The sequence below is a fragment of the Capra hircus genome, chromosome 23 (assembly GCF_001704415.2).
Source record: "Capra hircus breed San Clemente chromosome 23, ASM170441v1, whole genome shotgun sequence".
Taxonomy (NCBI): Eukaryota; Metazoa; Chordata; class Mammalia; order Artiodactyla; family Bovidae; genus Capra; species Capra hircus.
The window spans coordinates 20762454-20781718 of NC_030830.1; the positions used below are offsets into that span (position 1 = coordinate 20762454).

Below are 19265 nucleotides of genomic sequence, written 5' to 3' on the forward strand. Positions count from 1 at the left end.
GCCATTTCCTTCTCCAGGAGATCTTGCTGACCCAGGGATTGAAGCCGGGTCTCCCGAATTGTAGGCAGATGCTTTACCATCTGAGCCACCAGGGAAGTCAAAGGAAGTATAATACACATTATATTATATTATATAATTAAGTATATTATGTATATATAATATTCTTTAGAGTTGATTGGATGAGCTGCTCTTTAAGTTTCCTTGTAATGATAACACTATTGAGACGTGATCATCTATTCCCATCATTACCAACATTTTGATCACTATTGCCATTTCTATCACCAGTTTAATAATGAAGATCATCACCATCAGCTTTAGTCAATATCATCTTTTGTCGTCAGTGTCACCTTACAAATTACCATCTTCAGTTCTGTCCCCATCAGTAACACCAGTATCATCATCATAAGTAAGAGAATAGAAACTGGTCCTATGCACTTTTTCCCCTTTTTTTCAGAATGTTCTAGTAATTTGTGTTTTTGTGCTATCTTGATAATTGTGGGAAATATCATCATGGCATGGTGGATAAAAATGTCTTCATAAATTTGAAAGCATAATAAATATTTGCCCTGGGAATACAAGATTACATAACTTATACAGCACAATATATGTGGGCTCCCTAGGTGGTGCAGTAGTAAAGAATCTGCCTGCACAATATATACACAATGTCTAAAATTTTCTTTAAAATTTTCCAGGAAAAAAAAAGGAATTGTAGATAGTAGGCACAATATTGGCAAAACATTGACATCAAAGCTGGATGATAGGTACATAAGGGTCTATTACATTACCAACTCTACTTCTCTGAATGTTTGACATTTTCTACAATAAAAAGTTAAAATGGCAATCCCAAGCTCCCCATCTATTCCTCCTCCTTATTTTCCCCCTCTGATAACCATAAATACATTCTCTAAGTCTGTGAGTTTCTTCCTGTTTTGTAAATAAGTTCATTCGCATCTTTTTTAGGTTGTATGCGATATTATATGATATTTGTCTTTTCTGACTTACTTCACTCAGTATGATAATCCCCAGAGCCATCCATTTTGCTGCCAATGGCATTATTTCATTCCTTTCAGTGACTGGGTAATATTCCATTGAATGTATGTTTCACTTCACCTTTATCCATTCATCAGTCAATGGACAGATGGGATTGACATGTACACAACGCTATATTTAAAATAGATAACCAACAAAGACCTACAGTAAAAAGATAAAAATAAAGGAAAAAGTTAAAATGAATAAGTGAAGTGTATTCAGCTTTAAATATTTTTAAAATATCCGTATACTTAGACATTGCAATCAAACCCCAAATAACACATTAAAGTAAATTCTGGAAATAGACAATGCTTGTGAAAGAATGGAATACAACAGTGAAAGAGTGGAATACAACTAAAAATTCCCAATGACAAAAGAATATTTAAGAATGTCATGTTTAGCCATATTATAAAGCCCCAAAGAATAAAACATTGAATTGGCCACAAAGTTCATTCAGTTTTTTTTCTGCCAAGCCAGTATGTATTTGTTGATCTTGAAAAAGAATTGTCCTAACACATTTCACTGGAAGATCTGATTATAAACTTAATGATCCAACTTCTGTTATTTATACATAGGCATAGAATGCAATTCTGATGTCATAAAACAATGCTATAAATAAACAGTATTTCTAGGTTTCTTTTAGTGATGCTATTTGTGTTTTTTTATATAAAATATTCATGACCTATTTAATAGAGAAATAATAGAATTTAAAATAAAAAAATTTAATCTAACACTTAAAAATTGCCATACTTGCCTCACTTTCAGAGGAACCATAGAAAGATTAGAGGGAACAAGAGAATAGACAAAGATATGCTTTTTCAAACATTCTTGGAAGACTTCTCACCATGTGGGTGAGCCTTTCTCTTGCTGACCACAGCAAGATCTGCCAATACCATCACTACAATCCAGGCATAAGATATCAGAATCAGTCCAAAAGGAATAGTGAGATAACCACACAATGAATGAATGAGTGTTGTCACCTGGACCACTCACTCCAGGATCTGAGCAGGCCAGTCTCGACAAAGGCATGAAGTCACAGTAAAATTGGTTAATGTGGTTGTGCCACTTGACCTCTACTGGGCCATCAGGGCCACAACCTAGCCATATACCATGAAGCCAAAGAGCCAGGCTATGCCCACCAGCCCCAAGTACCGTCTGGGAGTGAGTGGTAGCGAGGGTAAAAATTATTCAGTAGTGATTATATTCCTTGACCACCAGTCAGGAGCATCCAGTTGTCCCTAGAGAGCCAAAGATAAAGAACTGGGTCAAGGAACCAGTCATAGAGATGAATGCCTTCTGCAGGAAGTCCTCCAACACTTTTGGCATCACTTTAAACATATAGAAGAAAGGATGGAAATACAAATACACAGACTCAGAAACATCACTTACACAATGAGCACACAATCATTGCTATTCATTTGTATTATATTCATAGCATATACTAGAACAAGAAATTATTAATGTGATGATATACAATGAACTTCTGCATAGCAAAAAAAAAAGTGATTTGCCATAGAAAGATGGACAAAGGACATGGAATTTACAATTGGAATTAAACCTTGGATAGATGTCAGAACACATATAGATATCCTTTGCATAAGGCAGATAAAATATTTTTACCTAAAGGGTATAGCAAGAAGTAAAGATACACAATGAGAGACCAGCTTCATTCTCCTAGAGGGAAATGTGAGCTTGAGAATTCCAAAATTAAAGGAAATAATTTAGTGTTAACACCAACAGCGAAAAGTCAGATTGAAAAGAAACAAAACACTACTATTTTCCCCTATTCCTCTATTTTACACAGAGCCACAGTAATAAAGGAGGGGAATATTGAAAGATAATCATCTTTCTGTATGGAGTAAAGAAATATGACTGACCCTCATGCCTTAAATGTCATAGCCCAATTTCCTTCCATTTTATAGTTTTTCCAAGGAATGTCCCAAGACGAGAAAGTGTATCCATACCTCTGTCCCAGGAAATGAAAGATAATTTAAGAAAATTTGAGGCCACTGAGAATTGTACTGCCTGTGGTTCTGAAACTAAGAAAGAAACAGGAAAGAAAAGAGGAAAAATGAGACAAATGGAACTCAAGATAGGAAATCCCCAAGGAGAATTCTCTTCTATTGCAGGTATAGAAAGGTATCTTGTTTATTCTTGCAATACTCCTCTCAAACCGAGGGGACACCCTCTCTGAGAGTTTATATATCTAGAGAACCATGGATCATAAACAAAAGGAAGCATTTCAGAAAGAAGAGGTTTTGGAATATGAAGAGCTTATACTATAATCCCAATATAAACTATCACTTCAAACATTTTTCTACTCTTTATTTTTCATAGTTTTCTACTGTTTATTTTTCAGAAGTGTAAACCTGGTCAACTTTCTTAACTATAAATTTGAACACTGAATCAGGTAAGAGAATAAAACAGGCTCAAAGTTGCCCATAGTCTCTGATTTCTTGTTAGTGTTAAATGTACATACCAAGAACATAGAGTTGGTTTCCTATTTAATGATGGACATTGTATTGGTGGATTATGAAGGCTCTCTACTGCCTAAATTTTAGTGCTATACCTCTATATATTCATCAAAGTAAATGAGTAATCTCTAAAGATGCAGTGAAATAAATTATTTAGTACAGAAAGTCTGACTGCTGTTTTCTTTAAACGTTAAGAAAAGGTTTTTTCCCCCAAATGAATTTTTGATACAATTTTCTTTTGTGGGTAAAGGACCTAAAATAACCTTTGGCATGCCATGTGTATCTTAAGCAGGAGTATAATGTTTAACAATATACAAAATGCACATGGTTATTAAGGAAAGCTACTCTGAATTCCTTGGTGCCAGCCTTCAGTCAAGGTGTAATAAAGGTGAGATAATTACTCAAAATATTCTCTAGCTATAAAGGTGAATGTCCCATGGGATCCCTAGAAATGTTTCCAAGTTAATTCACTTTTTTTTTGAGGTCACATCAAATCTTTTTCTTCTCCATTCACGGGTTTCCCAAACTTTGTGGATGTGCTCAGTTATGTCCAACTCTTTGCAACCCCATAGACAGTAGCCCTCTTAAACTCCCCTGTTCACAGAATTTTCCAGGTAAGAATACTGGAAAGAGTTGCCATTTCCTCCTCCAGGGATTCTTCCTGACCCAGGAGTTGAATCTGCCAGGATCCAGCCCCAGTGGATCCAGGGTAATTCGAAGCAGGGATGGTGTGGCGAGAGAGATATATAGATTTAGAGAGAGAGAAGGAAAGAGTTTGCAGTTAAGAAAATAGAGGAGAGAAAGAGGCTGTATTCCTTGGTTTACATAGAAAGCCAATAAAGCCCCGGGACAAGGGACTTAAACTGTCTACATAGGGCCACAGGCACCCGCTTGAATAGCAGAGGGTGCCCCACCTTGGGCTCCCTCTCGTGTGGGCCTTAGAAGCCCGGGCAAATAAGTAGACACAGCTAGCCTCTATGCCCCAGACAGGAAGCAGCCAGAAAATAGGGTAAGAAAGAAAAGACACGGGGGAACCAGTCTTTCCAGGAACTGGCCCATCCTTTATTGTCCAGAAAAACTTTTATACTTTTAGTTGTACATAGAGATAAATGTAAAAAGTAAAGTCATGCAGGGTCAGCAGCTCTGACCCAGGCTTTCTCTCTGCATACCCATCTGTATATCAGGTCTCAGGTGATTTACATCATCTGCTGGCCAGGAGGCCTATTAGCATTTATGGCCCTTTTCTGATAAGGGTCCGTCAACCAGGAAACTTATTTGCCTTAAAAGTGTTGTTCTTACTAAAGCCCGGTGCCACTCTCAGAAAGCACTAATTAAGGTTACATTCTTACATAGCAAGGACACAACATTTTATAACAAGGAAAGAGGAGTACAGTGATTTATAACAAAGAGAAAGTTCACTAACTCAAAAGTCTACTGTTGCTAACATCAAAACAACTATATTCCTTTCTCTATATCCCAATTACATTGATTAATATCCTCCAGGTGCCTAAAAGATAAATAATATGGAGGCCTGGCAGCAGTCATTGACTCAACAATGAAAACCCATCACCAATAATTCTCAGCTCTTTAGAAAATGCTCTATATCTTTAAGATGTTTTAAGCTGCATGCCTCACGCGGTTGAAGGGATGTAAACAATCACAAGCTGTAAAAGTCTCTAACTTTCAGGCCAGTTAGAGAGCCATCAGAGGGGTTTGAGCTGAGACACTCCTTTTATATGCAGGAGACGGTTAACTGGAGCTCTAAGTTAACTCTTTCCAGAGAAAGGTGGTCAGGGATAGCACCCTGTTATGTCAGAAGAGTAGGTGGAAAGCATAGCGCAATACAGCAGGAAGACTCTGGTTTGGGGGTAGATACTCAGGAAAATCCAGGTGTACCCCTGAGGCTTGATCTCAACCTTTGCTTTTTGCCAGGCCCCCTTCCCCATAACCTTTCCCACGGGTGGGATTCACTATGGTGGCTCCTGGGAGAATCCATGTCTCTTGCATTTATAGATTCTTTCTTCACCACTGAGCCACCAGGTAAACCCCAAAACAACAATGCTCTCCCTCAAAATATTGTTGTCTAGATGGGAAATCCTCAGCTGCAGGATTCTGGTTCCCATGAGAGATATCATTCCATATCTTATTTTGTCTTTTCTTTCAAGTGATGCTGAATCAAACCTCAGTCACTGAATTTCTCCTCCTAGGAGTGACAGACATCCAAGTACTGCCGCCTGTTCTCTTTGGGGTTTTCCTTGCAATTTACATTGTCAATGTGGCTGGGAATGCAGTCATCCTGATGGTTGTGAACTCTGATCCAAGACTCCATTCTCCTATGTATTTTTTCCTGGGAAACCTGTCATGTCTAGATATCTGCTACTCCACGGTGATGCTGCCAAAGATGCTGGAGAACTTCCTGTCTACCCACAAAACAATTTCTTTCTTGGGATGCATAAGCCAGCTTCATTTCTTCCACTTCTTAGGAGCACAGAGACCATGTTGTTGGCCGTGATGGGCTTTGACTGCTTTGTGGCTATCTGCAAACCACTTCATTATACTCTTATCATGAATCATCAGGTCTGTACCCAGGTAGCTGTCACTATCTGGATCACTGGGTTTTTCCATGCCCTACTGTGCTCAGTAATGACCTCTCACTTAAACTTCTGTGGTTCCAACCATATCCATCACGTCTTCTGTGATGTTAAGCCATTGATGGAGTTGGCCTGTGGAAACACTGACCTCAATGAATGGCTACTTCATTCTGTGACAGGGACCATTGCCATGGTCCCTTTCTCTCTAACCCTTCTCTCCTATTTCTATATCATTATCTATCTTTTCTTCAAGACCCATTCTTGCAGCATGCTCCATAAAGCACTGTCTACGTGTCCTCCCACTTCATGGTAGTTGTTCTTTTCTATGCTCCTGTTATCTTCACTTACATCCGTCCTGCCTCAGGTAGCTCCATGGACCAGGAACGGATCATTGCCATTATGTACAGTGTGGTCACTCCTGTACTAAACCCACTGATCTATACTCTGAGGAACAAGGAAGTAGGGGGGCTTTGAGGAGAGCGATCAGAAGGAGACTCTGACCATAAGAAATCTAGAGAATTCTTCCAAGCCATCAGTAAAAAGGCTATGAGAAAGTTGAGATGTGAAATTATACTGCTTTTCTAATTGCTTACTTTTTGTGAAACAGAAGGCATTATATAAAGAAAAATAAATGGGAAAGTCCAGTCTAGTTGTGTTAACAGTGTGTGACTAGGTAATGTAAGGGAAACTTGAACAAATAGGACACTATCCACAAAATCTTTTTTTTTTTTTTGGCTGTGCTGAGTCTTCATTGCTGTGGCAGCCTTTCCTCTGGTTTTGACGACTGGGAGCTTTCATTCACGTGCTCAGGTATCTCAGTGCTGTGGCTTCTCCTACTGTGACAAATCGGCCAGGGATCAAACTGGTATCACTGCATTGGCAGGCAGATTCTTTACCACTGAGCCACTAGCGAAGCCCCCTTGGAATCTTAATGTTGAATTTGTATGGGGGATATAAGTTGATAAAACTATTTGTTTACATATTCTTGTGTGTTCTTCAATAAAATCAGGTACAAAAATTTGCCTCAAATATGCATATATTGTATTGTTGGATAATACTAAGGCTTGTTAATCTGCATGTTTCCTGTAAATTAACATGCTATACTGTGAACAATAAAGTTATTATGCTGTTTTGTTTTAAGAATTTGAGTGTAGGGCTATGGTTACTCAACTAGAAAAACAAATGTTAACTCATATATGAGTTAAGGGAAATTTTTAAGCAGTATGTCATGATTTCTTTTTCTCCAAACAAAGAAGCAAGTAAGTAATTAAAACAAGTAATGCTTTGAGTACTAATTAACAGAGATAAATTGGAACTCTGATTCCAAAGATACTTTATAATTCAAATGGACAACCTGTCAAAGATTACCGTAAAATATTGCTAAAAATGGAGGCAGTGTGAAAAAAAATCTCAGAAATATCTTTCTTGCTCACTGATATGTTATTTTCCCCTCAATTTCTGGTCATAGAAAATTGAGCTTCAAAATCTTCCCTATTACTTATTTTGTTTTTCATTTCTATATTTATTTTCTCAGATTGTAATGTGATAGAATATGATAAAATACCAATGAAATATGAAGAATTCATCAAGTTCATTTTCCTTGCTGCTGCTGCTGCTGCTAAGTGGCTTCAGTTGTGTCTGACTCTGTGCAACCCCATAGACGGCGCCCACCAGGCTCCCCCATCCCTAGGATTCTCCAAGCAAGAACACTGGAGTGGGTTGCCATTTCCTTCTCCAATGCATGAAAGTGAAAAGTGAAAGTGAACTCGCTCAGTCGTGTCCTACTCTTAGCGACCCCATGGACTGCAGCCTACCATGCGCCTCCGTCCATGGGATTTTCCTTACCTATCATCAAATTTATACAAAGTGAAAGCTATTGAGTAGTAATTTAGTTTGGTTCAGTCGCTCAGTCATATCCAACACTTTGCAACCCCATGGAATGCAGCACGCCAGGCTTCCCTGTCCATCTCCAACTCCCAAAGCTTACTCAAACTCATGTCCATCGAGTCAGTGATGCCATCCAACCATTTCATCCTCTAACATCCCCTTCTCCTCCTGCCTTCAATCTTTCCCAGCATCAGGATCTTTTCCAATGAGTCAGTTCTTCGCATCAGGTGGCCAAAGTATTGGAGTTTCAGCTTCAGCATCATTCCTTCCAATGAATATTCAGGACTGATTTCCTTTAGGATTGACTGATTGGATCTCCTTGCAGTCCAAGGGACACTCAAGAGTCTTCTCCAACACCACAGTTCAAAATCATCAATTCTTTGGCACTCAGCTTTCTTTGCTGAAGTATTTTTGGAGCTAATAGACAAGAATTACTATGTTCCTCACTTTCTATGCTCCATGAAGTGTCACTGGACCTGAAACTGCCAGAGTCCAGCTCCAGCAGCCAGGGATTCAACCTGAAGAGATGAACGGTGTCGTCGGTGAGAAGAATGAGGCAGCCTCTCAGTTTTCTTGGACTGCCTGTTTATTTCAAGCTAAGATTCTCTTTTATATTTTTACAAAAGCATTAGATCAGAGATTTGATATTTTCAGTTCCCACTGACCCAGATTTTTTGTCTCCAAAAATCACTGTTGTCCCTCAAAAGGAGTTCCTACCTCAGCGAGTCTCCTATCTACTTTTTCTCATGTGTCCCTGTGAATACACTATAACTCATGCTAATGTCTGGGCTGCATACCACATTTTTCAGTTTAATTCTGATCTTTTTAAGTCTTGTTTGCTCCTAGTATCCTAAGCTCACTATTTCTAAGAAGGGGCTTCTAGCTATAAATATCTCTAAAGTCTCTAATCTTTATATTAGAGACTTTAACTATTTTAATTATTTTTAAGACCTAAATTTAGCAAACTTTTTTGCCATAAACACTTTCCTCACAAATAGGCTTCAGATAGCAATCCTCCCATGGCCTCAAGCTGCGGCTTGCGTGCTCATTGTGGAACATTCTTTTGTAAAAGTCTTTGAACAAATGTCAGTGATTAACTTTATGAATTATTTTTTGAGCACAGCTGTAGAAGGCTTTGTGCCTTTTCATGCTCCTCTCAAAAACAATAAGCACCTTAATATTCTTTTCAGTCAACTCAGTCGAGGAAAGGAAGAAACAAGTCAGAATCATAAAGCCTAACTCCTTCATTCCAGTCTGTGCCTGTGGAACAAAGGGAAGGGATTAGGGCCATGCCTCCATTTTGTCAGTAATGCCTAACACAGCTCCCGACATGAAACCATGGTGGGTACAAGCATTCCCAACTATTTAGAGATATAGGATTCTCTGGTGTCCAGTGGTTAGCATTCTGCACTTTCACTGCCAAGGGCCTAGGTTCAACCCCCGGTTGGAGAACTAAGATCCCACAAGCCAGGCAGTGCAACCAATACATAAATAAATAAGACTACTAAATAAATAATACAGATACAGACTGAAAAGTTATAAAAGGATATTTTGGGTTCATGAACAGACTATTCAAATTGTTTATGTCCACTTTTGTAAAGCAAAGAATTTAGTTCTAACCTAGCTCACATAGTTCTTCCATCTTCCTACTCTATCTTCTTTGGTCTCTTAATTCCAGTTTTGTTTATAAAAGAATGTGTGGGGAGAAAGCGTGTTATACCCTGAACTACCTCAGACTAGAATTTCTATTGATCAGAATTTTTCATGTAATCCAACATACATGGATATTGTCACCCTGCTTATTCAACTTATATGCAGAGTACATCATGCGAAATGCTGGACTGGATGAAGAACAAGCTGGAATCAAGATTTCTGGGAGAAATATCAATAACCTCAGATGCGTATATGACACCACCCTTATAGCAGAAAGTGAAGAAGAACTAAAGAGCCTCTTGATTAAAGTGAAAGCAGAGAGTGGGAAACTTGGCTTAAAACTCAACATTCAAAAAACTAAGATCATGGCATCCGGTCCTGTTGCTTCATGGCAAATAGATGGAGAAACAATGGAAACAGTAAAAGATTTTATTTTGAGGGCCTCCAAAATCACTGCACATGGTGACTGCAGCCATGAAATTAGAAGACACTTGCTTCTTGGAAGAAAACCTATTACCAACCTAGGCAGCTTATTAAAAATCAGAGACACTACTTTGCCAACAAAGGTCCGTCTAGTCAAAGCTATGGTTTTTCCAGTAGTCATGTGAGAGCTGGACTATAAAGAAACCTGAGCATCAAAGAACTGATGCTTTTAAAATGTGGTGTTGAAGAAGACCCTTGAGAGTCCCTGTGACTGCAGGGAGATCAAGCATGTCAATACTAGGGGAAATCAGTCCTGAATATTCATTGGAAAGATTGATGCTGAAGCTGAAACTCCAATACTTTGGCCACCTGATGCGAAGAACTGACTCATTGGAAAAGACTCTGATGCTGAGAAAGATTGAAGGCAGGAAGAGAAGTGGACAACAGAGGATGAAATGGTTGGATGGCATCACAGACTGGATGGACATGAGTTTGAGTAAGCTTCAGGAGTTGGTGACTGACAGGGAAGCCTGGCGTCCTGCAGTACATGGGATTGCAAACAGTCGGACATGATGGAGCAACTGAACTGACTGACTGAACATACATGGAGGCTGTAAATTATAGAAGAGCACACGGTTACCTATTGCTGCCTGCCACACTATAACACAGATGGTTAAACACTTATTTAATTAAATTGCATTATTCAGTGATTCAGAAATTGGTAAGAGTACAGCAGAGAAGCACTGACACTGTTTAATGTTTCAAGTCTCAACTGAGATGACTTTATCAACAGATGTATGAAACAATTTGTTAAATTTCATTCAGTATATTTGTAGGACAAAAGTTCTCAGAAAAATAAAAACAAAAAGACACATATAACATATTATGGATGGCTGTATGTTAGTGTTTTCAAACTATTCTCATATAAGGAGAGAGGGCAGTGACTAGACAAAATTGTGAGTTTTAAGTCATCTTTCTAATTCCATGTCCAAATCAATGTTAGACTTCTGTTTAATTGTTGATGTCATTCCTCAACCCTATGTATAGGAAATTTTCTCAACAGAAAATTCCTCCAGGTTTTTTTCTAACTTTGGAAACTCTCTCTAAGGCCAAAATGATTTCTTCTGCTGCCAAAATCTGAACCCAAAAGAGATAAATATTGGTAACGCTCAGCTTCTAAACTACATTTTCTTTGCCTGGTCTCATCAATGTATGCCAAGATCCTGGATTCTTTGTTCTTTCCCATCTATCAATATCATTGGATAGAATGAATATTTCTAAGGTCACCATTTATAGAGATTAGGGAAGCCAGAGGCAGGAGCTGAAGACTTCATTTGGCAAATGGAGTAATGGGATCAGCCTTCCAAGTGGACCATAGAGAGTTCAAGTTCTGCACTTGATGGACTGCATAACATTTTGTGTATCTGTTTCCAATGCAATACATAAATCAAGCTATCTGTAAGAAAATACATTAAAGCATTAGATTGCTACTGTAGAACTGTCTAGTTGGAAGTTAAATATGTAAGTCTAGAGTTAGGAAAATAAGTTGAAAGTAAAGGTATAATTGGAGAATTATATGTTTATAGATATAAAAAGCCCAGAACTAGAAGACAGAGAAGAGGAGACAGCCAGAAGTGCATAATAAGGAAGAAGGGCTGTAACCAGCCAAGAAGACTGGAAAGGAGTCTACATGGTGGGTCTCCTGAATGCAGATTTTTTTTTAATTAGAATATAATTGCTTTACAATGGACTTCCCTGGTGGCTCAGAGGGTAAAGCATCTGCCTGTAATGCAGCAGATCCAGGTTCAATCCCTGGGTCGGGAAGATTCCACAGAGAAGGAAATGGCAACCCACTCCAGTATTCTTGCCTGGAGAATCTGATGGATGGAGGAGCCTGGTAAGCTACAGTCCACAGGGCTGCAAAGAGTCCGACATGACTGAGCAACTTCACTTTCACTTTCTTTCACAATGTTGTGTTAGTTTCTTCTGTTCACAAATGTGAATAAGCTATATGTATGCACATATCCCCTCAAACTTTGTTTCAGATGCTGATGGCATGGATGCCAACGGAGTGAATTTTAGTTACTAGAGAGTAGAAACAGTGAACCATGTTAAGCTGCTGATGAAATGTGAAACTAATGTAGTGAGTTGATTAGAGAAAGCTCAAAACGGATGACAATTTAAAAGGTGAGAAACAGTTGAAAATGAAGGACATTTTATAGGAAATAAAAGTTCTAGCCATTGGTCTAAACTTGATGGATGAAGGAATTAAATGGATCAATATTCCCAACCCATGTTACTAGGACAATATTTTGTTAGTAAAAGTTTTATTCTTAAAATGGAAGAGGACTTTTGGGGGAAGACAATGTATCATCCTCTCCTGCCTTCACTTTTCATTATCCAATTTATTTATTTTCTGACAGATACTGGATTTAGCATTCCAAGTACTAGAAATACACAAGAGAGGAAAACATTGTTAGGGAAACCAACATTAACTAAATAACTCAAATATTTAAACAAAATAAATGTGATTACATCCTCCATATTACAACTTCAGCAATTGACCAAGGTGCCATGAGAGCCTAGAAAGGAAGGGTTGTCTTTGTCAAAGAAGCCATGGAAGACTTTCCTAAGAAAGTCACCAATAGAGCCAAAGTTAGAAGGATGAGCAAGAGCTGACTCAGAGCGATGAGAAGGAACATGGACCATACAAGGAAATGCAGTGCAGACAGTGTTGCTGGGAGCAGATGATAATGGACTGTGGTGTGAGATGAAGCTGGTGACATGAAGCTCAAAACCAAATGAGCTTTGTCAGATATGGTAGGGTTTTTCCTATATAATTGATATCATATGGTATCTATCTCTTTCTGATTTACTTCACTTTTGTTGCTGTTTAGTCTCACAATTGTGTCTGACTCTTTGCAACTCCATGAACTGCAGCAGGCCAGGCTTCCCTGTCCTTCACTGTGTCCCAGAGTCCACTCATACTTACGTCCATTGAGTCAGTGATGCCATCCAACCATCTCATCCTTACTTCAGTTCAGTTCAGTTCAGTCGCACAGTCGTGTCCAACTCTTTGCGACCCCATGAATCACAGCAAGCCAGGCCTCCCTGTTCACCACCATTTCCCAGAGTTCACTCGGACTCACGTCCATCGAGTACATGATGCCATCCAGCCATCTCATCCTCGGTCGTCCCCTTCTCCTCCTGCCCTCAATCCCTCCCAGCATCAGAGTTTTTTCCAATGAGTCAACTCTCCTCATGAGGTGGCCAAAGTACTGGAGTTTCAGCTTTAGCATCATTCCTTCCAAAGAAACCCCAGGGTTGATCTCCTTCAGAATGGACTGGTTGGATCTCCTTGCAGTCCAAGGGACTCTCAAGAGTCTTCTCCAACACCACAGTTCAAAAGCATCAATTCTTCGGCGATCCTTACTTCACCTAGTATGATAATATATATAACACATCTTTATCCATTCATCTGTCCGTGGACTTTTAGGTTGTGTCTATATTTTGGCTGTTGTAAATAGTGCTGCTGCTATGAACATAGGGTTGCATGTATCTTTTTGAATCATAGTTTTGTCTGAGTATATGCCCAGGAGTGGGAATGCTGAATCATACATGCTATAGCAGCTCGATTTTTAATTTTTTGAGAAACCTTTGTATTGTTTTCATAGTGGTTATACCAGCTTACATTCCCATCTGCAATGTAGGACAATTCTGTTTTCCCCATACCCTCCTCAGAATTTGTTATTTGTAGACTTTTTAATGATGGCCATTCTGACCAGTGTGAGGTGATACCTCATTATAGTTTTGATCTGCATTCCTCTAATAATTATAGTAGTTTCAGGTGTATAGCATAGTAATTCAGTATTTTTACAGATTATGCTTCATTAAAAGTTATTACAGGGTAATGTAATTCTTTGTGCTACGCAATATATGCTTGTTGCTTATCTATTTTATTTTCTTTCTTTTCTTTTTTAAACTTTTTATTGTATGTTGGACTATAGCCTACTAACAATGTTGTAATAGTCTAAGATAGACAGTAAACAGACTCAGCCATACATACACTTTGGTGTGTTCTTCCCCAAATTCTCATCCCATCCAGGCTGCCAAATATTGAGCCGAGTTCCATGTGTAGAAACCAATTTTTAAATAAAGAAGTGACATGATGAGATTTTATTTTTTATAAAAAAAAAGATCACTCTGACCACAGTATGGAGAACATATTGGATGGGGCAAGATCCATGTTAAAATAGTTAGGAGAATAACAGTTCTCCAGCAAATCACAAACCTTGAACTAGAATAGTCACTGTGAGGGTGGGTGGGAGTATTTATTGAGCCCCTTTTTTGTGCCAGGCACTGAGCTAAGTACTGAAATGTCACCTCTGCCTTGAAAGACTCATGGTCTTGTGAAGAAAACAGATTCACAAGCAAGTAGTTAAATACCAATCACAAAATTTTATTAAGAAAACTCACTTACGCTTCCATAACTCCAGGAAATCTCTGTTGTTTCTTTCCTTCTCTTACCTTAATGTCTGCTTAATTTGACCATCTTTGTGAGGTACAACCCTTGTCCTCCCCATTCCTATTTTAGTTGTTTACCCATTCCTGCCATTGGTGGTATAAGTAAAACCCATTGCCAAGAGAAAGGATCCAAGGTTCTAGCTAACTGCAGTGCATCCTCTTCATGCTGATTCTTTTCCTGTAGCCCATCAAGACCTGAAATGAACTGCAGCAAGAACCCTGACTTTGTCCTCTCAGGACTGTCCAGTAACCCAGACAAGCCACAGATCCTCTTTGATCTCTTCCTAGACCTCTACTTGCTGAGTCTTTTAGGAAACTCACCTGCTGTTGGCTATTGGCGCTGACATCCACCTCCACACCCCCATGTACTTCTTCCTCAGCCAGCTCTCCCTGGTCGACCTCTGCTTCACTACCACCACAGCCCCCAAAATGCTGGAGACTTTGTGGACCAGCAACAGATTGATCTCCTTCTCTGAGTGTCTGGCCCAATTAAATTTCTTTGCAGTTTTTGCTGATATGGACAATCTGCTTTTGACGGCCACAGCTATCAGCCACTATACTGCCATCTGCCATCCCCTGCACTATGCACTCCTAATGATTCCTTGCAGATGTGCACTGCTGGTGGGTGGGTCACGGGGAGTGGCCCACTCTGTCTCTCTTGTCCATGCCCTATTGCTATCCCAGTTCTCATTCTATAGTAATCAAGAAATTCCCCACTTTTTTTGTGATTTTGGACCACTCTTTAGACTTTCCTGCTCTGATACCCACCTCAATGAGGACCTGATGATGGCTCTGACAGGACTCTTAGGAATTAGCCCTCTCCTCTGCATCATAAGCTCCTATGCCCATATTTTCCTTGCTGTAGCTCAGGTTCTATCAGCACAGGGGAAAAAGAGAGCCCTGGCCACATGCAGCTCCCACCTCTCCATAGTCATCCTCTTTTACAGCTCAGTCTTTGCCACCTACCTGAAGTCCCTGTCAGCCTCTCATGTCTCTGGGGAGCTGGTTGCTGCTATCATTATTGGAGTGGGTAGCCTTTCCCTTCTCCAGGGTATCTTCCCAACCCAAGGATCAAACCCAGGTCTCCCACATTGCAGGTGGATTCTTTACCAGCTGAGGACACTAATTTAATAATGCATTACAATATCAAACAACAATGCAAAAACCGCAATTATTTTGGCACCAAAGATACAGCAGGGCTTCCCCAATGGCCCAGCAGGTAAGGAAACTGCCTGCAATGCAGGAAATGCAGGTTTGACCCCTAGGTGGGGGAGACCCCTGGAGGAGGGCATGACAACGCACTCCAGTGTTCTTGTTGGGAAAACCCCATGGACAGAGGAGACTGCTGGGTCCATTGGGGCCTGAAGGGCCAGACGTGACTTAAGCAACTGAACACAAATGATACAGCAAGAAGCGAAGATACTTTGGAGAGACAAGTCTCATTCTCCTAGAGAGAAGTATGAATTTTTGGGATTTCAAAATTAAAGAAAATATTTTAATGTTATTACTGTGAAGAGTCAGATTTAGCAATACTACTTCTCCCTTTTTCTTTTTTTTTTTTCCATAGAACCACAGTAATAAATTAGTAGAATATTTAAAAGATAATCATCTTTCTGTATGGATCCATGGGATATGACTGGCCCTCATTCCTTAACTGTCATTGCCCAATTTCCTAGCATTTTATACAGTTTTCCAGGGAAGTCCCCAAGGCGAGAAAGTATATCCCTCTGCCCCAGGAAAAGAAAGGTAATTTAAGAATTCCTGAGGCTCTTGAAACTGTACTGTCTACGGTTCTGAAACTGAGAAAGAAACATAATAAGGAAAGAAAATAGGACCAATGAAAAAATAGAACTCAAGATAGGAATTCTCCAAGGAGAATTTTCTTATATTGCAAGTATAGAAAGGTAACTTGTTTATTCTTTCAATAATCTTCCCAAACCCCAGGGACACTCTCTCACAGGGTTTGTGTATCTAAAGACCTGTGAATCATGAAAGACAGGCAAAATTTTAGAAAGAAGAGGTTTCGGCAGATGAAGATCTTATACTGTAATTCCAATATAAACTATCATGTCAAATACTTTTCTACTCTATTCATTCAAAATTTTTTCTACTATCTACTTTTCAGGAATATCAACCTGAGAAGCCTTCTTAACTGTGGATTTGAACAGTCAATCAGGTAGGAGAACAGGAGACAGGCTGGAGAGTTTCCCATATTCTCCATCTTCCTCCCTGTATTAAATTTACATGCCAAGGATTTAGAGCTGAATTCCTATCTTATGATGCATATTATGTTTGTGGATTATGAAGACTTTTTACTAGCTACATTTTTATTGCCATATATCCAGATATTTTTCAAAGTAAATATATAGTTGATAAATATTAGGATGCAGTGGAATAAGTATTTAGCACAGAAAGTCTCATTGCTCTTTTCTTTAAATGTTAGGAAAAAGTTTTTTACCCCAAGTGAATTTCTGATACAATTTTGTTTTGTAAGTAGAGAACCAAAAGTAATGCTTGGCATATGTGTATCATAAGCAAGAATGGTTAAGTTTAACTATATACAATAAATACATGGCTATCAAGGAAAGTTACTCTTAATTCCTTAAAGCCAGCCTTCAATAAACATGCATTAACATTAAATAATTTCTCAAAATCCTCACTGCATTTAAAGGTGATAATCTCATGGAATTTCTAGAAATGTTCCCAACTAAATTCACTTTTTTATTCTAGTCACAGCATATCTTTGCCTTCTCCTTTCATGAGTTTCCCAAATATTGAATGATTCCTTATAATAGCAAACACTCTAATGTTTACATCTCCATTCAGAGTTCTTTATAGCTCTTATGATTCCATCACTGTTAATTTTTCTTAGGTTAAAAACGCTTCAAATGATTTTGTACTAACTCAAGAGACAGTAGTGTGGTGGAGAGCTTAATAATTTACCCTCTGTTAGATCTTATGATGATAAAAGACAAGTCTTTATCAGAAAAGATGGTAGGCTGACAATTTGCTCTGAATCCCTGGAAAAAAGAAAAGATTTTCTCTTGAAAAGATGTTTATATATATATAAGCATATATATATATATATGAAAAGATATGTCAAATAAAAAACAAAAGTGTTTGAGTAACAGTCCATAAATGGCATATAATGTTAATATTTAATAATCTAGTGGTCCAAATATTATATAATCTGTGCTGCTGAGACTATTTAACACACCACTGTTCTACCTCAAAATATTATTGTCTAGATGGGAAAATCCTCAGCAGCGGGACACTGGTTCCCATCAGAGATAGCATTCCATATGTTATTTTCTCTTTTCTTTCAAGTGATGCTGAATCAAACCTCAGTCACTGAATTTCTCCTCCTGGGAGTGACAGACATCCAAGTACTGCAACCTGTTCTCTTTGTGGTTTTCCTTGCAATTTACATTGTCAGCTTGGCTGGAAATGGAGCCATCTTGATGGTTGTCATCTCTGATTCAAGACTCCATTCTCCTATGTATTTTTTCCTGGGAAACCTGTCATGTCTAGATATCTGCTACTCCACAGTGACTCTTCCAAAGGTGCTGGAGAACTTCCTCTCTACAAACAAAGCAATTTCTTTCTTGGGATGCATAAGCCAGCTTCATTTCTTCCATTTCCTGGGCAGCACTGAGTCCATGTTGCTGGCCGTGATGGGCTTTGACCGCTTTGTGGCTATCTGCAAACCACTTCATTATACTCTGATCATGAATCCTAAAGTCTGTATCCAGATGGCTCTCACTGTCTGGATCATTGGTTTTTTCCATGCCCTGCTGCACTCAGTAATGACCTCTCACTTAAACTTCTGTGGTTCCAACCATATTCATCACTTCTTCTGTGATGTTAAGCCATTGCTAGAGTTGGCCTGTGGGAACGTTGAGCTCAATGAGTGGCTGCTCAATACTGTCACAGGCACCATTGCCATGGGCTCATTCTTTCTAACATTTCTGTCCTATTTCTATATTATTACCTATCTTTTCTTCAAGACCCATTCTTGCAGCATGCTTCATAAAGCACTGTCTACTTGTGTCTCCCATTTCTTGGTAGTTGTTCTTTTCTTTATCCCTGTTGTTTTTGTTTACATTCATCCTGCCTCAAGCAGCTCCATGGACCAGGATCAGGTCATTGCCATTATGTACAGTGTGGTCACTCCCATACTAAATCCACTGATCTATACTTTGAGGAACAAGGAAGTAAAAGGGGCCTTGAGGAGGGTGATGTGAAGGAGGCTTTGACTTGAAGATATCTGAAGAACTCTTCAGAGGCATAAATAAATAGGTAATGAGAAACTGGAGATAGTGAGTTTATACTGCTTCTCAAATTGTTTACTCTTTGTAAAACAGAGTGCACATGTGCTAAGTTGCTTCAGTTGTGTCTGACTCTTTGCGACACGTGGACTGTAGCTTATCAGGCTCCTTTGTCCATGGGATTCTCCAGGCAAGAATACTGGAGTGGGTAGCCATTTCCTCCTCCACGGGGTCTTCCTGACTCAGGGATTGAACTCACGTCTCTTATGTCTCCTGCATTAGCAGGTGGGTTCTTTACCACTGGTCCCACTTGAGAAGCCTATGAAACAGAAGGAATAGTATAAAGAAAAAACAAATGAAAAAGTCCAGTTAAGTTGTGTTCAACAGTGCATTCCTAGGGAATATAAGGGAAATTT

The 19265-nt window shown here is 39.1% G+C and overlaps 1 protein-coding gene and 2 pseudogenes across 1 annotated transcript; all 3 read left to right on the plus strand.

Annotated features, from left to right (window-relative positions):
• Positions 5671-6594, plus strand: LOC102190651 (annotated as a pseudogene).
• LOC102190366 lies at positions 14782-16733 on the plus strand (annotated as a pseudogene).
• On the plus strand, positions 17911-18825 carry LOC102187907 (olfactory receptor 12D2-like). Its single transcript, XM_013974032.1, has one exon. It carries the CDS (start codon positions 17911-17913, stop codon positions 18823-18825), a length of 915 nt encoding a protein of 304 aa, XP_013829486.1.